The sequence below is a fragment of the Tyto alba genome, unplaced genomic scaffold (genome assembly GCF_018691265.1).
Source record: "Tyto alba isolate M040663 unplaced genomic scaffold, T.alba_DEE_v4.0 Super-Scaffold_39, whole genome shotgun sequence".
Taxonomy (NCBI): Eukaryota; Metazoa; Chordata; class Aves; order Strigiformes; family Tytonidae; genus Tyto; species Tyto alba.
The window spans coordinates 5,517,531-5,531,893 of NW_024881314.1; the positions used below are offsets into that span (position 1 = coordinate 5,517,531).

The 14,363-nt window shown below is 43.2% G+C and overlaps 1 protein-coding gene across 4 annotated transcripts in view; it reads left to right on the top strand.

Moving 5' to 3' along the window:
- The window catches only part of MMD (monocyte to macrophage differentiation associated), a 44,923-nt gene extending 38,261 nt beyond the window's left edge, over positions 1-6,662 (top strand). For all 4 annotated transcript variants that reach the window (XM_033002480.2, XM_033002482.2, XM_033002479.2 and 1 more), the window contains exons 3-7: positions 648-808; positions 1,654-1,728; positions 2,134-2,235; positions 3,040-3,109; positions 4,378-6,662. In XM_033002480.2, coding sequence (XP_032858371.1) covers positions 648-808; positions 1,654-1,728; positions 2,134-2,235; positions 3,040-3,109; positions 4,378-4,578 — 609 coding nt within the window. In that variant the 3' untranslated portion in view covers positions 4,579-6,662. The remainder of the gene's footprint in view (positions 1-647; positions 809-1,653; positions 1,729-2,133; positions 2,236-3,039; positions 3,110-4,377) is intronic.
- The last annotated feature ends 7,701 nt before the right edge of the window (positions 6,663-14,363 follow it).

Below are 14,363 nucleotides of genomic sequence, written 5' to 3' on the forward strand. Positions count from 1 at the left end.
GAATTGAAGCTGCTTGAGAGGGAGGTGGTAAGGAAAACAGACTTGGATACGCTGCATTAAAAGAACATAATCTTTGTGCATTAAGAATCTATTCATAAAAGAAGTTTGTGTCTCATTTATTTATGATATCTAAAACACAAGTTCTCCAAAGCTTTTGCTTAATTATCTTAAAGCATTTCGAAGTATGCAGTTATTTTTTCATGTGGAATTTAAGTTTATCTTGGTCTGTCCTGTACTCTGCTTCTATGCACAAGAGGTGGTTTAGATTCAAGCCTCGAGTAAGATCAAAACTTTTTAAAAACACAAATCAGAATGTGAAAATAAAACCACCACTAAGACTTAGCAAATTCTTTTGTCTGATTTTGTATCATAGCTAGAAGAGCTAGAAACCTAGCCTAATACCATGTGAGGAGAAATTTATCACAAATGGGTATAGCCTAGATGTCTGAGACATTGTCGAAGTCTTGACGCTTATGTGACAACATACAACTGAATTAAAAACTTGCTGCGGTTAGTGTGCCATCACATGTCATACGTATGGTCTTATATGGCATATTGCAGTTTGATCTGACCTGCTTTTGCTGTACTGTGGGTGGTACTATGCTGGCTGTGAGGAAAGACTTAACAATGGCCTTTTGTTTTCTTAGTTCCTCATTGTTCCTGCAATTGTGGGTAGTGCCCTTCTCCACCGGCTTTCTGATGATCGATGGGAAAAGATAACAGCATGGATGTATGGCATGGGGCTCTGTGCGCTCTTCATTGTCTCCACAGTATTTCATATCGTTTCTTGGAAAAAGAGTCACTTAAGGTATCGCTGTAAAATGTGTAAGGCACTTTATTTTCATGTTCTGTGATGTTTTTCCATTGTGTTTCTCAGTCAAAGACATGATTTTACAGAAGGCTGGAGTAGTACCTTGTACTGAATCATGAAAAACCACCCTTGTTTCCGTTGGAAGAATTACTGAGCCAAGCTCATATGTATATGAACTTTAATGTCGCTTTTTTTGCAAAGTATTTTTCTAGGCCCTCGTGGCTCTTAATCCAGAAGTTGAATGGGAAAAACATAATCTAAGTGCATGGTGGATATAATCTCATTGCAGAAATGAGAACACTGTCTGGGACTATGACATACTTCAATACTTTGAGGAACACAGAGTTTGGCAAAAGAATTATAATATACCTCTAACTAGCAGAAAGTCTCCTTGGGAACAAGACAGAAATAGGAAAACTAAGATGTGGCTTGGTTTTGTTTTTGGTTTTGTTTTTTTTTTCTTTTTAATTTTATTTTATTTTTTGGTCCCATTATGACTCCTGTATAATTCTGGACCATAAATTGGGTTTAACCAGTAGTCACTGAATAGTAACGGTTTCTGGATTAGGCAGAGTTGATGTGGCAGCTTTCTGCCTCCTTATCAGAGAGCGGGATGCATGATGGGGTGGAGAAGGGGAGAGAAATGGAGGAGTGTTCATCTCCTACTTATGATCTCACTTCTGACCTCCTGAAGCTGAAATCAGCTGAAGTCTTCCAAAGGGTTTTAAGAGGTTGTAGAGCTGATGTATTTTCCCTAAAGTAATTCCAAAGTGCGTCAGGAAACTGAGATAACAAAAGTCTTTCCAAAATCTGCCTTGGTGACTTGTTCTCTCTCTTACTAGGACAATGGAGCATTGCTTTCACATGTGTGACAGAATGATGATCTACGTCTTTATTGCGGCATCATATGCACCATGGTAAGAAATCTGAAACTCAGCTTCAGAATTAAAGCTTTTTCCAATGTAAACAGTTTATCATTGCAGCTTTCCAAAAATCTATAGGTATCATCTTAGATGTAGTTGACCACGTTCTGCATTGTGAAATGCAATATAATGTAATCTCTTGGGATTTGTTGAACAGAAGGTAGTATTAGAAAACATCAGAAAGTAATTTATTTATATTCCACATACCCCAGCTTATGCTTCCCTCACATCAATGCAAACACACCTTCTGTCTGTGTACAGAATGCCCAAATGTCTTCTCCTTCATCATGCCTAATTTATAGCTCTGGATATTTATTTATTTTTATCAAGCCCTACTATGCTTGTGTCAGTATGGTCCATTCATTCATCACTTGTCTCTTGAAATCTTTGTATTTCCAGGCTAAATCTACGTGAGCTTGGACCTCTAGCATCTCACATGCGTTGGTTTATCTGGCTGATGGCTGCTGGAGGAACAATTTATGTATTCCTCTACCATGAAAAGTAAGAATTATTCTTTGCATTTAAACTTAAACTGAAATTAAAAGGTGGGGGATTTCTTGCTTCTGAGTGTTCCTATCCAGCCTTTCACACTTTGAAATAAGAGCTTTCAAACAGTGGAAATATCTGATGAGAATGATGCAAATTTACATCTTGACAGAAGATAATTGTATTCACCCTGTCGTAACATGTCTTTAGGCTATATTATTGTCTTCTCTTAAAGGGATGGGAGGGAAGTATCCACTTTTAAAACTTTTGCTACAAGAAAGCAGGGGTGAGAGTGGGTAGGATAAGGAACCGGTTGAAATTAAGGCTTTCTTACGTCTCTAATTTATGTAACATTGTGTATAGATTATACTGCAACATTAGATTGTTTATATATAGTGATGCATATTGACTCCTGCTACCTTCTTGGTTTTGTTTTGAGATATGAGTCTTTGAGTTTCAGATCTGAATTCTTGAGCCTGCTTTCATTACTTATTCTCAGGGAGCAAGACCCAACTTTTTTGTTTTGGAGATGAGCTACTGAGGTTCTTGCCAAATAAGAAAATATAAGTTGTCTCAATGTTTTGTTCTCACTCATACGTAATGCAAATGAGTACATCTAGGCAGTACTTAGAGGAGAAGGTTTTGACTGCAACTGTACAATGTAGAGATAAATACTAACTTTACTTTTGTCATAAAACATTGTTATGTGTCTGCACAGAGAGCTTTTGGAATAGTTTAATGGACCCATGCTAAAATAAAATTGGAAATATTTTCTTTACTGTTGAAGGCAATGTTCATCCTCAGATCATTCCTTTTTAGGTATAAGATCGTTGAACTCTTTTTCTATCTAGCGATGGGATTTTCTCCTGCCCTGGTAGTGACATCCATGGTAAGGAATCTGACTATTAACATCACAAACTTTTCTTTTATAACTAGCTTAAGTTCCAGTGCACTCTCTTCTGAAAATACGTTAATTTTAGTCCACCATAATTATAAATGTTCTTCACAGAAGAACCAAATATAGTCAGTTATATATTGGGTTTATAGTTTACATTTCAATTAAATGCTACCTTGTTTTGTTTAATCTGCACAGGGCTGCAGGGTCTAGATAAGACGACCTTAGGTTCCAAACTTCACTGCTGAAGACTGGCACTTATGAAAGCATATTGGACAGAACAGTTCAATTGCTTCCATTTGAGTAAAAATGATAAAGATGTGAAGTAGCTTAGCCTGTCAAGGGATGTTTCTAGATTTTACTATTTATGAACTTAATGCCTACTTATCACTTACAAATTGGGAAAGAAGCTTTTTCTTTATAAAAGTGGAACGGACTTCTGATAACACGTTGTCCTTTTTCTTGGTATATGTAAGAAAAATCTAATCAATTGTGGTCTGGACCATGATGGAGGAAGTAAATTGAGTCCTACCCCTTTCAAAATTACTTAGGGGCAACAAAGCTAGAAGATTTTGTCTCTTTCTAGAGGCTTCTTTTTATTGGTGAAGCAGGGGAAAATTGAGAAGTTTAGAAGTCATTGAACTGTATCAAAGTGATACACTGTATCTGAGATACTTGATCTCTCAGTAATTGATGCTTTTTTTTTTTTTAAAAAAAAAAAGGTTTCTTGGTACATCTGTAAATCATCCTACTCAGTCTTGTCCACCTCAAAACTTGGACTACTACTGATTTATAGTTACACATTTTAAATAACTTTGAATAACCCTCTCTGCTGCTATAAGTCTGACACCTCTGAAGGTAATGCCTTAGTTGTTTCACGTGAATGCTGTGCTACACCAAAACTTTGCTGGATGCTTCATCCAACTAATAGGAAGCTTACGCACAGTAATGTGGTTTTCTTTTTCTCCATGTTTATCTGCTCTGCTGATGAGCATGAAGCAGAACATCAAACTTGTCTTGAGTTACCCAGCTATTACTTCTGTAGTGCTATTGAGACATAGTATATAAATGTGGTGTTATATATTTCACAAAGTGTAATATAAATATACTAGTTTTCTCACTTGTCCATCTGTCATATCCCAGATGTTCTGAGTTGACAGCCAGCTTTCTTTTCTTGGGGGGAAAGCACTTTGTATTTTGTGCATAAAATGCCCTTTCCCACCTTTACACCCCATCCCTAATCTTTCCTTGTTCATTGACAGAGCAACACCGATGGGCTTCAGGAGGTTGCCTGGGGAGGCTTGATATATTGTCTGGGTGTGGTGTTCTTCAAGAGCGATGGAGTCATTCCGTTTGCCCATGCCATCTGGCACATATTCGTGGCCACAGCAGCTGCTGTTCATTACTATGCCATTTGGAAGTACCTTTACAGAAGTCCTGCAGACATAATTCGTCACTTATGATTATATATATATATATATATATAAAAATAATCTGCACGTGGCCTCTGTAACAGTATTATTTGACTTAAGGAATTTGGGGAAATTGGAAAATTGCACAGAAAAACTGCACTGACTTTGATAGTTCTCTGAACACAATTACTGTGAACTGATGTTTTATGTATCCTGCAATTGCCCATCATGTGGCAAGTGCTGTAAATAACCAAGATACTGTACTGCAGTACCAAGAGTCCATTCCATGTTAATAGAACTGGCTACCTGATGTTTACAAATAAATTTTGTATTCTAGTTTAATTTTACAATTTTTAACTAAGTGAATTTTTCTAAATTAGTGATTCACATGGTGAAGTCAGTGCAATAGCAAAATTGTAACTCTTGGTTTGAAATTGGTTTCTATCACCTTTACACTAGTCATTTATTAAACATGAATCAAACAAATAATCTACTTTTACCACCCATTATCTTGGTATAATGTGACTTTTATAGAAACTTTTTGTGTTTTTTGTAAACTTTAAAAGTACATTTATTGAACTGAAGACACACAACTGTCATCTATGCAGTTACTCATGTTGCAGAATCTTGCAAGAAATTATTACATTCCACATACTGTACTGACAAGCAAACATTGTACCTCTTCCAAAGGTTGTATTTACAGGTGTAATGGTAATAACCACTTTTATGATCTAAACTCTAAATGTGATTCTGTTGGATTTTATCATGATAGTAGTGTGCTCATCTATAGTACTACTTAAACAGCACCTTAATTTGGCTTTATCCCAGAAGGAAATGGAGTGCTTTAAAATAAATAGTTAATTGGATTTTCTCTTCAAGATACCCAATTCTACACCGTGCTGCCCAGCCAGGCAGCAGTTTGAATGAAAGCTGATTTACCAAGGTTTGGCAGTATTAAGGAAGGTGGACAGCTATTAGCCCTCTATCCAAACCAGAGAGTCAGTCATTTCTTCAGAATATGTGTACATATATGGGTGCTGTAATATTAAGGCTTGGATTCTCAAAGGGATTTAAATTGGCCAACAGAACCAGTTCCCACTAACTTTTGTTGGGGTTTTTCTGTTGGGAACTCCTGGTCAGAGCAGCAGATACAGAGCAATTGCTGACCGCTTTAATTTCATGCTTATTGGTTCTTCACAAGCACAGCCCTTTGGGGAGGAGAGCTTGAAGAACCTAATATGGTGTCACTTGTCACTCTGGGACTTAACAGAGTAAAACTGGTCTCTAATAGTATCGTTGGCTTCCTGTACAGGAAAGCAAATGTGGTAGCAAGTCGTGATTGTAGAGCATGTGCATTAAATGACCAGATGTAGAGGAGTCATTGTAATAGTTTGTCCAATAATTGTATCCTGTCCCACTATATGCTGAATGTCTTATATTAAGATTGACTTTATCCTTTTTCTAATTTACTCAGTTTTTCATGTCAGTATTTACAAAACGAAAACGTGTTGCCTTTTTCAGATTTTGTTCTGGATGTTGCCTGTCTGCAAACAATAAGTAGCAAGATAGGGATGTTTTTCAAGGTACCGTTTAATATTGCACCTAGATTTGCCAGTGAGTTGCATATTTTAGAATATATACATTTGTATACAGAATTTACAGGAGGGACAAACTTTAAATTCAAGGTGTTGAAGAATCGCTGTATGGTGTTAGCAGGTGATGGGAGAAATGGCACCATTACAGCAGACTCGTTAACTGCCCCAGAAGAGAACAAATGGAACATCTGGGCAGGTAATTCCTAGTACAACAGTCTCACACATCTGGATGCCTCAGTTTTTTAACATTGTGTCTATTTTAATATCTTCCACTTTTTGTGATTTCATATATTTTGTTTAAATGCAGTACTGTTAAAACCACTAAAATACATGTAAAGGTTTTCTGTAGTCAAAAGTGAAACTCTTGCTTGAATATGTTTGTTTTAATTTTAAGTTAATTTTTCATGGCATTGCTTTTTGGAGTGTTTGAAATGGTTTTTAAAAAAATTCAATTCGCCAAAAATATTTTGAATTACTGTATTCTAGTCAATATGATACTGAATGTACTAGACTAACAATAAACATTTTGTGCAATTTGGAGACTGTTGTATTCTTGGTGGGTGGTTGTTTCTTCCCCTCCTCCCAACACTTATGCAGAAAAGTAAGGGACTAACACTGTTACCACTCTTCACATGAGAGATAGAGTTGAACCTAACAACACTCATACTTGCTCAGTCAACACTTTAAAATAAAAAGAGTAGGAAAGGTTGAAATCCAATTTATTCAATTTTGTGTATGGAAATAAGTATATCTAAATTTTGGTCACTATTGGGAGCTTTCTACTTTCCCTGTTGCTGTTCTGAATCAATTCTCTTATACCATTATATACTGGGGTTGTGTTTGTTTTGTTTTGTTTTTTCAACTATATAACACTAAAATACATAATTTTGCTCTTATCCCTACAGGAGTGTCCTTGCATAAAATATAGACAAGTTGAACTAAAAATGTATTTCTTGAAAATGAGTATGCCAATTAGCCTTCTACCTGCCCCTCCAGCCGCCCCCTCTAATTGCAGCTCTCCAGCCTGATTCCTCCCAGAAGTAACAATAGTGCTTTTTCCAGTAATGTTTGCTGCAGCAGCAGAGATGTGATTTCTTTGTCTTCCTGAAGCAAATGTTTTTAAAAGCCCTTGCTTCTGTATTTTCTATGCCTCTAGGTTTTGGAAGTACAAGAAGTACGCCGACTCTGAATGAAGCAGCGATAACATGCGTTTTAGTTTTGCAGATGGACCTTTCCAGAGGATGTCTGGGATGCAACAGGTACTTTGAACATTGGATGCTTTCAGTCTCATTACTTTCAGGTCATATTTTTCTAACACAATAATGTGTGCATATAAAAAATAGATTATCTGAAAAGAATGATTTAAGGATTTATTCTAGTGTACTACTTCATTTTTTTTTTCTTTAATTCAACAGCAACAAGGAATGCACAAAAAGGATTCATTTTTCTTTCTGTTAACAAGCAGTTGTAAAAGCAGACTTTTCCTATTCTGTTTTCCCCACATCCCTCTTAATTACTTGTGATTATGGTGAGAAACTGTATTACTGCCTTCCAGGTCTAGGTAAGTAGTGAAGTCCTTTCAAAGGAGGTGTAAGTGTCTGAACATGGTGTTTACAACCTTCACTGTATCTACTGAATTATGGTGTAAAAATGGGATTCTTCAAAGACTCTTCAAAACAGTTGGTTATCGTGGGTTTTCAAAATTTCAAAAAGTTACCTAAATTCCAGATCAGCGTTATCAGACAGATGATTCCATGTAATGTTTTTTTACACAGTGTTTTTCTAACAGGTTTTTTTGCCAGATTTGAAGCACCAAGCCTGTGCCAGGCATGCCGTGTTTGGGTTGTTCCATGGACCAGCAGTTCCGCAGTGTTGGTAGGGTGCTGGATGGAGTAAGGTGCTTCTGAGGCTCAGGGTTATTGTTGTGGTACATCATGAATTGCAGTATGGCTTCTGACATGATTTTCACAGCTGGTAACTGAACTCTTACATGCTGTTATGTGAATTGTATCAATCACACAGGTGTCATAGCATTTTTAGAGCTGCTCCTTGCTGAAATGCATGTGTGTCAGGTGCTGGAATGAGCAAGTTAAAGAGAAGATAGTGAAGCTTTTCATAGAGTTTATTTTCTGTTAAACCTCTTGCTTAAATGTCCCTCAGGCTCAGGACCCCTACACAATTCTTTATTTAGGTCTGGTGTGTCTAGCCATGTGATTTCTCTGGAGGCTAAGGCTGTCATGTTCGCATCATGTGCTTGACTAAGTCTTTTCTCTGTACTTTGCTATTTTTAAAAGAATGCAGGATGTTAGTCTCTGCTCGCTAATTGCTTCACCATCAATAGGTGTCTATAAGATTAAAGCTAAAAATAGTTAACAAAAGAATGACCAGGATGGTGAAGCGGGCGCTTGCTGGCTCCGCAGTGTGGGCGCTTTCAGCCCTTCTGCCTTCCCTGGAACGCTGAGCGGGTCGCATAGCTTGCGGCACGGACTGTTGCTCTCCAGCAGCTAGAGGCTGCTCGCTGTCATTCTTCTACTGTTTGAAAGAGTCTCATTCATCATTTGTCTGAATAAATCCACTAAGCACTGTCAAGTCTGCAAAGAGAATGCACACAAGACACCTGAAGTGTTCGCTAGTGGCTACTTGGAAGCATTTGGATGCTTTTAGCTTGGGGTTCCGGCTGTCCGGTGCTGTCCAACTGTGGCACAAGCAGGAGCCAGTGGTAACACTGTGCCTGGGGCTAAACACTCCCAGGCTGCTTGGTGTTGGGTTTTGGACAGACTTTGCAGCCTGTCTTGAAAATCCAGCAAAGAAGTTTGAGGTGAAGCATCTTCAGAGTACCTGTACCATGTACAGTCTGAACTAATGGAGTAGTTCAGTCTTACAGGTCCAACCTCTATGGAAAGCAGTAGTTTCTTTAAAAAAGAGTTTCCAAATTCCTGTTTGGGTAGTATTTTGTAGCTGGCTGGTGTTTTGTTACTGAGCTGGGTGCCTGCCTGCTAGCTTGTTTTTGCACCAGGCATCCTCTTTCTGTGTGTGGTGAGCCTGACTGTGGGCAGTGAGGGTCGTGGCAATGCTTGTTCCCTTGTAGAACCAGGGCACTTGTTACTAAGGATAAGCTGGGGAACCAAAATCTTCTTGCAGGAGGCTAGCAGTGAAGACAGCACCAGTTTTAGAAGAGAAGTTATATCATTGACTCTAATGAGGCTAGTGTGCTCTCAGAAGGATCTGTTCAGATGTCTTTGTTGCTTAGCAGCATGAGCCCTGCTGGCGGTGGGTTTGGGCACCCAAATCCTTTAGGTGCCTTTGAAAAACTCCCTTAAATTTTCACATAGGTGAAAAGCCATTAGCAAAGATCCACTGAATTAGTGGCTGTAGGTCCAGCAGACGTATCCTTGCTTCCAGGAATGACACAGAGGTGTGGTGTTCAGGCAGTGACCAACCACAGGATGCAGCTTCTGTGACACAGTCAGCCAGCAACCGAGCCTGGTCTCTGGCAGGACACTCAGCAGCCCGCAGGATGTTTGGAGGGAGAGCTGTAGTTAGTCCGGATGTTGAAACACTGAAACCCAGCCCACACCACCTGCTGAACTTGGGGAACCTGTGGTATGTTTGGCTTTAAACATCAATGGTTTAGTAGCATCATAAATGCTAAAGGATTGAACATCGTTGCTGTGGGAACACAACCACGTTCTCAAATTAAAAACCATGCACTTGAGAAGCTAAGGATTAGTTTAGGAAGGCAATATAGATACATGGATATAATTTTTTTAAGATACATGTCTTCACAGATGAACATGTTTGATTGAATGAAAATGGCTTTTGTGTTGAAGCTGATGGTGATGCTGAGCAGCTTAATCAGCCTTCTGCTAAATCACTGAAAATAAAGCTTGAAGGGACTCTCAGATATTTTTAGCCCAATCTCTGCCTGCAGGCAGGATGAACTCTGCCTGTCGTTCCTGACGTGCTTGTCCAATGTGTTTTAAAAAGCCTCTAACAATGGGGATTTCACAATTCTTCCAGGCAGTTTATTTCAGTTTCACCCTCTGCCCTCTTAGACTTTTTTCTGCTGTCCAAGCAGTATTTTCTTTGCTGTAATTTAAGCCTGTTACTCCTTGTCCTGTCTGAAGTGGGCTCAGAGAAGAGCCCTTACAGGCAGCTTTTATATGGCTGGAGGTTCACTTCTTCCCTTTTGTCTTCCCTTTATTTAAACAAACCCAACCCCTTCAATCTTTCTTCATGGCCACCTCATTTAACAGGGCCATCAGGGTGTTCCAGAATGACTTCAGACTCTATTTTCTTGGCTGATAATGTGACATAGAGACATGAGAAATTAGTGGCAGTGCAAAAGGAGGGAGAGGTGGAAGCAGGAGCTGTAATCCTGTGTTTCGGGAGAGAGGGACAGTGAGCCTGGGGCTGGCAATCTCCCAGGAACCAGTGGAGAGCTGAGAGGGGAACTGCTGTGGAGGAGATATCAGACCCTCCTGGGGCACAGCATCATCTTAGAAGGAGGAAAGTCCCTGAGGGACTGGGCAGGAAAGGAAGAGGGGGGGACACTGGCTGGGAAGGGGGCTGCAAACGTCACCCGGCTGGCTTTCATGCAACCCGGGGAGTGCAGCAGTCAGGCACCCCAGAGATAGGATGTGGCATCTGGCGGTGTGGTTCAGGGGAAACAGGAGCTGGGACCAAACACCAGGAGCCTGAGCGTGCCCTGACCCCAGCCCGGGCCGTGCACCGCCCGGCTGGGCGAGGGGGAGCCTGGAGCTGGGTGCTCAGCACCCACCGTGCTGCTGTGCTGGGCTGGGCAGTTTCTGTAACACACCTTGGCGAGGGGCTGTGTGCCCACGGCTGGGTCCTGCTCTGGCAGAAGCGTTCCTCTCCCTGCTCGGCCGTCCCACAGCATCCCAGGAGAGCTGCTTTTCCTCCTCCTTAGCGTTTTTGTTCTGGTTATTGGTTTGTTTCATTGTGTAAGTCAGGGTGGTGGTGGGTTTTGTTGTTTTTTAAGTGTGTGTGGGGTTTTTTTTTTTTTTTTGAAACTAATTCCAGTTTGCTTTATGGGCGCTTTTTTTTTTTTTTTTTTCCCCTAGTATTTTAATGCAATTCCCAGTGCTGCACTTGTTTCCCACAGAGCTCCCAGCAGTGTCTCCAGGACAACCCCCTTGCATCCCAGCCAGGGTGTGCTGGGGGTCCCACAGACCCACGTTTGCTTCCATCCAGTCCCAAAGCACTCGTCACGCAGCAAATATCTTCCCCCCCCAATCCGAGGTCAGTCCTTGGTGGCACGAGTGGGGCTGAGCCTCCTGCCCTGGTGACTCAGAGCAGGGGAGACGCTGGCGCTTGCCCTCGGCTGGCACAGGGTGACACTGCCCGGGGCACAGGTGGCAGCAAGCGCTTTGTCCATCATTTCTGCACTGGGGGGGAGCAGATCTGACTGTTTGCCACAGAAACGTGCAGGGGGGTGCTGGAAAAGAGCAGTGCCCTGGCTGGGAGCTTGGGCTGACCCACTGGGACCGGGGTCCAACTTTTCCTCACTAAACCTTCTGATACCTGGCGGCATCCTCTGGCTCTGTGCCTGGTAAAGCTGTTGTTTATTTGCAGCGGAGGTGGCTGCAGCCTCTGGGTCGTTGCAGCAGCGCAGCCCCAAGGGGCTTTGCCTTTGCAATCCCATTTTGCAACCCTGCCTCCTGACTCTTCCAGCCTCATCCAGCTGCGCAGGGCAGGGGGGCAAATGGCAGGGGAGGGCCTGAGGGGCTGCAAAACCGCAGCAGAGCAACAGGTCCCTTCCCAGCACGGGCATCGCTGCCACCGTCGGATGCCCCAGCTCACTTCCTCGGGGGCCACTGGGACCTCGCCGCCTCGGCACTGGGTGACCAGCTCGGCTGCAACGTGGGAGCAGGGTCTAGGCTGGAGACACAGCGTTGGGGCTGAGCAGGTGAACGTGTCCTTTCCTGGAGGCGATGTTTCTGAAGGCTGCAGAGGTGGAGACTGAAATACAGGTGAGAGGGGCGAGGTCGCTGGGCCAAAGTCTTTGTTGGAAGGAATTACCTCTGGCTTGTTTTATCAATCCCGGGTGAGAGTTGGCTACTGACTGCTAGCTAAAAGTGGGGTTGGTTCTCAGATTTTCAATTAAAATTGGGTCTACTACTATGCAAAATGATGGACATGATCGTTTTGAAGGCCAAATGTGTTTTACGCTCCCAGCTGGCAGCTGAAGCATCTCGGGCAGACGCAGCCCCCGCTCCCGGCACCCCGGGCGGTTGCAGCCCCTGGTAGCGGAGCTGGGGGGGAGCCCCGCTGCGGGCAGGGGGAGCGCGGGGCACAGCTGGGGCGCTGATGGGCTGAGGCCGCGTTCGTCCCCTTCCCCCCCCGGTGACAGTTTGATCCCTCGCTGCGGAGCTGGGCCAGTTCCCAGCCCGGCGCTGTCGGGGGGTATCGTCCCCCACTGCAGCGTCGTGGTGGCAGAAACTCCGGAGGGAGGATACACCGGGTGGTGAGGAGGGAGAAAAAAACTGCTGGTGGTTTTGAGCCGAGCCCAGCGCTCGGGAGCCGTGCACGGCTCTTGCGTGACCCCTGGTGTCGGCGCTGCTGGAGGCAGCCAGGCCTGGGCGCACGGTGAGGGGCGCTGCCGGCCCGGCAGTGGGTGTGCGCTGGGGCTCGCTGTGCTGCTCTACATCCACACCCACGGATATCTCCCATTTCTCTGCCCCACATTTACATTTAGGGGCTGATTACATGTAAAAATGAAATGCTGCTATGTAGGAGAAACACAACTGTCATACTTGGGTGTTGTGACGAGTTATATTTATTAAGTCCCACTTTAAGGCTTCTTTTTGCACTGATCAGACTCGCTGTGGACTACAGTTGCCAGGCATGCTGTGGGTATGGATGCTTGTTTATTCTGCTTCTGGATAATTTTTTTAGGTGGCTGGGCAACCATAATAGAGAGTTTAAAGAGTCTCAAAGATTCTTAGATTCTCATAGATGCCCAAGAGCCACCCGGCAAAGGGGACGCCTCAGGGATGGGCTGGTTTTACCCCTGGGTGCGGGTCCTGGTGTTCAGGAGGTCTCTGAGGCTCCAGGAGCGATGCGGAGCCGCGGCTGCGTTGCAGCCCGGGTCTCTGAAGCCATCGCAGCCTCCCCCAGCAAGCAGTGCTTGCACCTCTAGGAAGAAGTGACACCCTGGTGTCGCTGCCACTAATCGGAAACCTGGTCTTTGCACAGCGTGCAGATGTGTTCGTTTTGCATTGCCTGCGCGTAGGGAAGAGGATGAGCAGGAAAAGCTGGTCCTGGGTGCTGAGCCCAGGCTGGAGCAGCTTTTCCCAGGCAGTGCCTGAGCAGCTCAGTGCTGGGAAAAGAGCTGCACCACACGGAGCGTCAAGCAGGTGGCTGAAAGTATCCAGCCATCCCCAGCTCAGTCTGGAACCAAGGATAAACTGGCTGTGACAGGAGCCAGCCCCTCCTTCCCCTCTCCCTCCCTCCTTGCCCTCTCCCTCCCTCCCTCCATCCCCTCTCCCTGCTCTGTTTCTCCTCAGGAGCCGCAGGCCCCGTTAACCTCTGCAGCACCCGGCCTGGGCGCTGCCGCGGGCTGTTCCTGGTGGCCGTGTCTCTGGGTTTGGTGCCATGGGCCAGGTCTGCACCTGCCTGGAGGGTGTTAAAAGCTGCTTTGATTCAGTTGGGTCTGAGTTCTGGGGCTGCACAGGGTGTGGGGGGAGTGTGTATGTGTGCGTGCATATAAAGCTCTGTTTCTCTGTAAATATGTATCTGTAACTATATAGCAATGCATAGTTTTACAGATAGTTACATGCATATTGAAAAGTTATAGCTATCACTATAATCCCCATTACAGACCTAAAATAGTTTATTTTATATACTTATGTAGCTGAAATACTGAAGTACTGAAATACTACTATGCTACATTAAAAATAATTTTTAAATATTATACATACAATACACATATTGTGTATGCTAGGAATAGCTCACTGAATGTGAAAAACTGTTGTTAGCTGGAATAGTGTATATAAAAAACAGACCTACCTCCTAAAGCACGGCTTATATATATTAGTTGTGATGTGCTTTATATTAAAAAAAAATAATAGAAAGCTGCTAAATCTACACCTTATATACAAGCACAAACCACATTACGCAGGTGCAGTGTGTGGTTAGAGGGGCTTTTATTTCATAGTGGGACTTGGTACCCGATGCAGTTTAGTTCCTGTGTGCCCAGGGCTCAGGGCACCACTCATG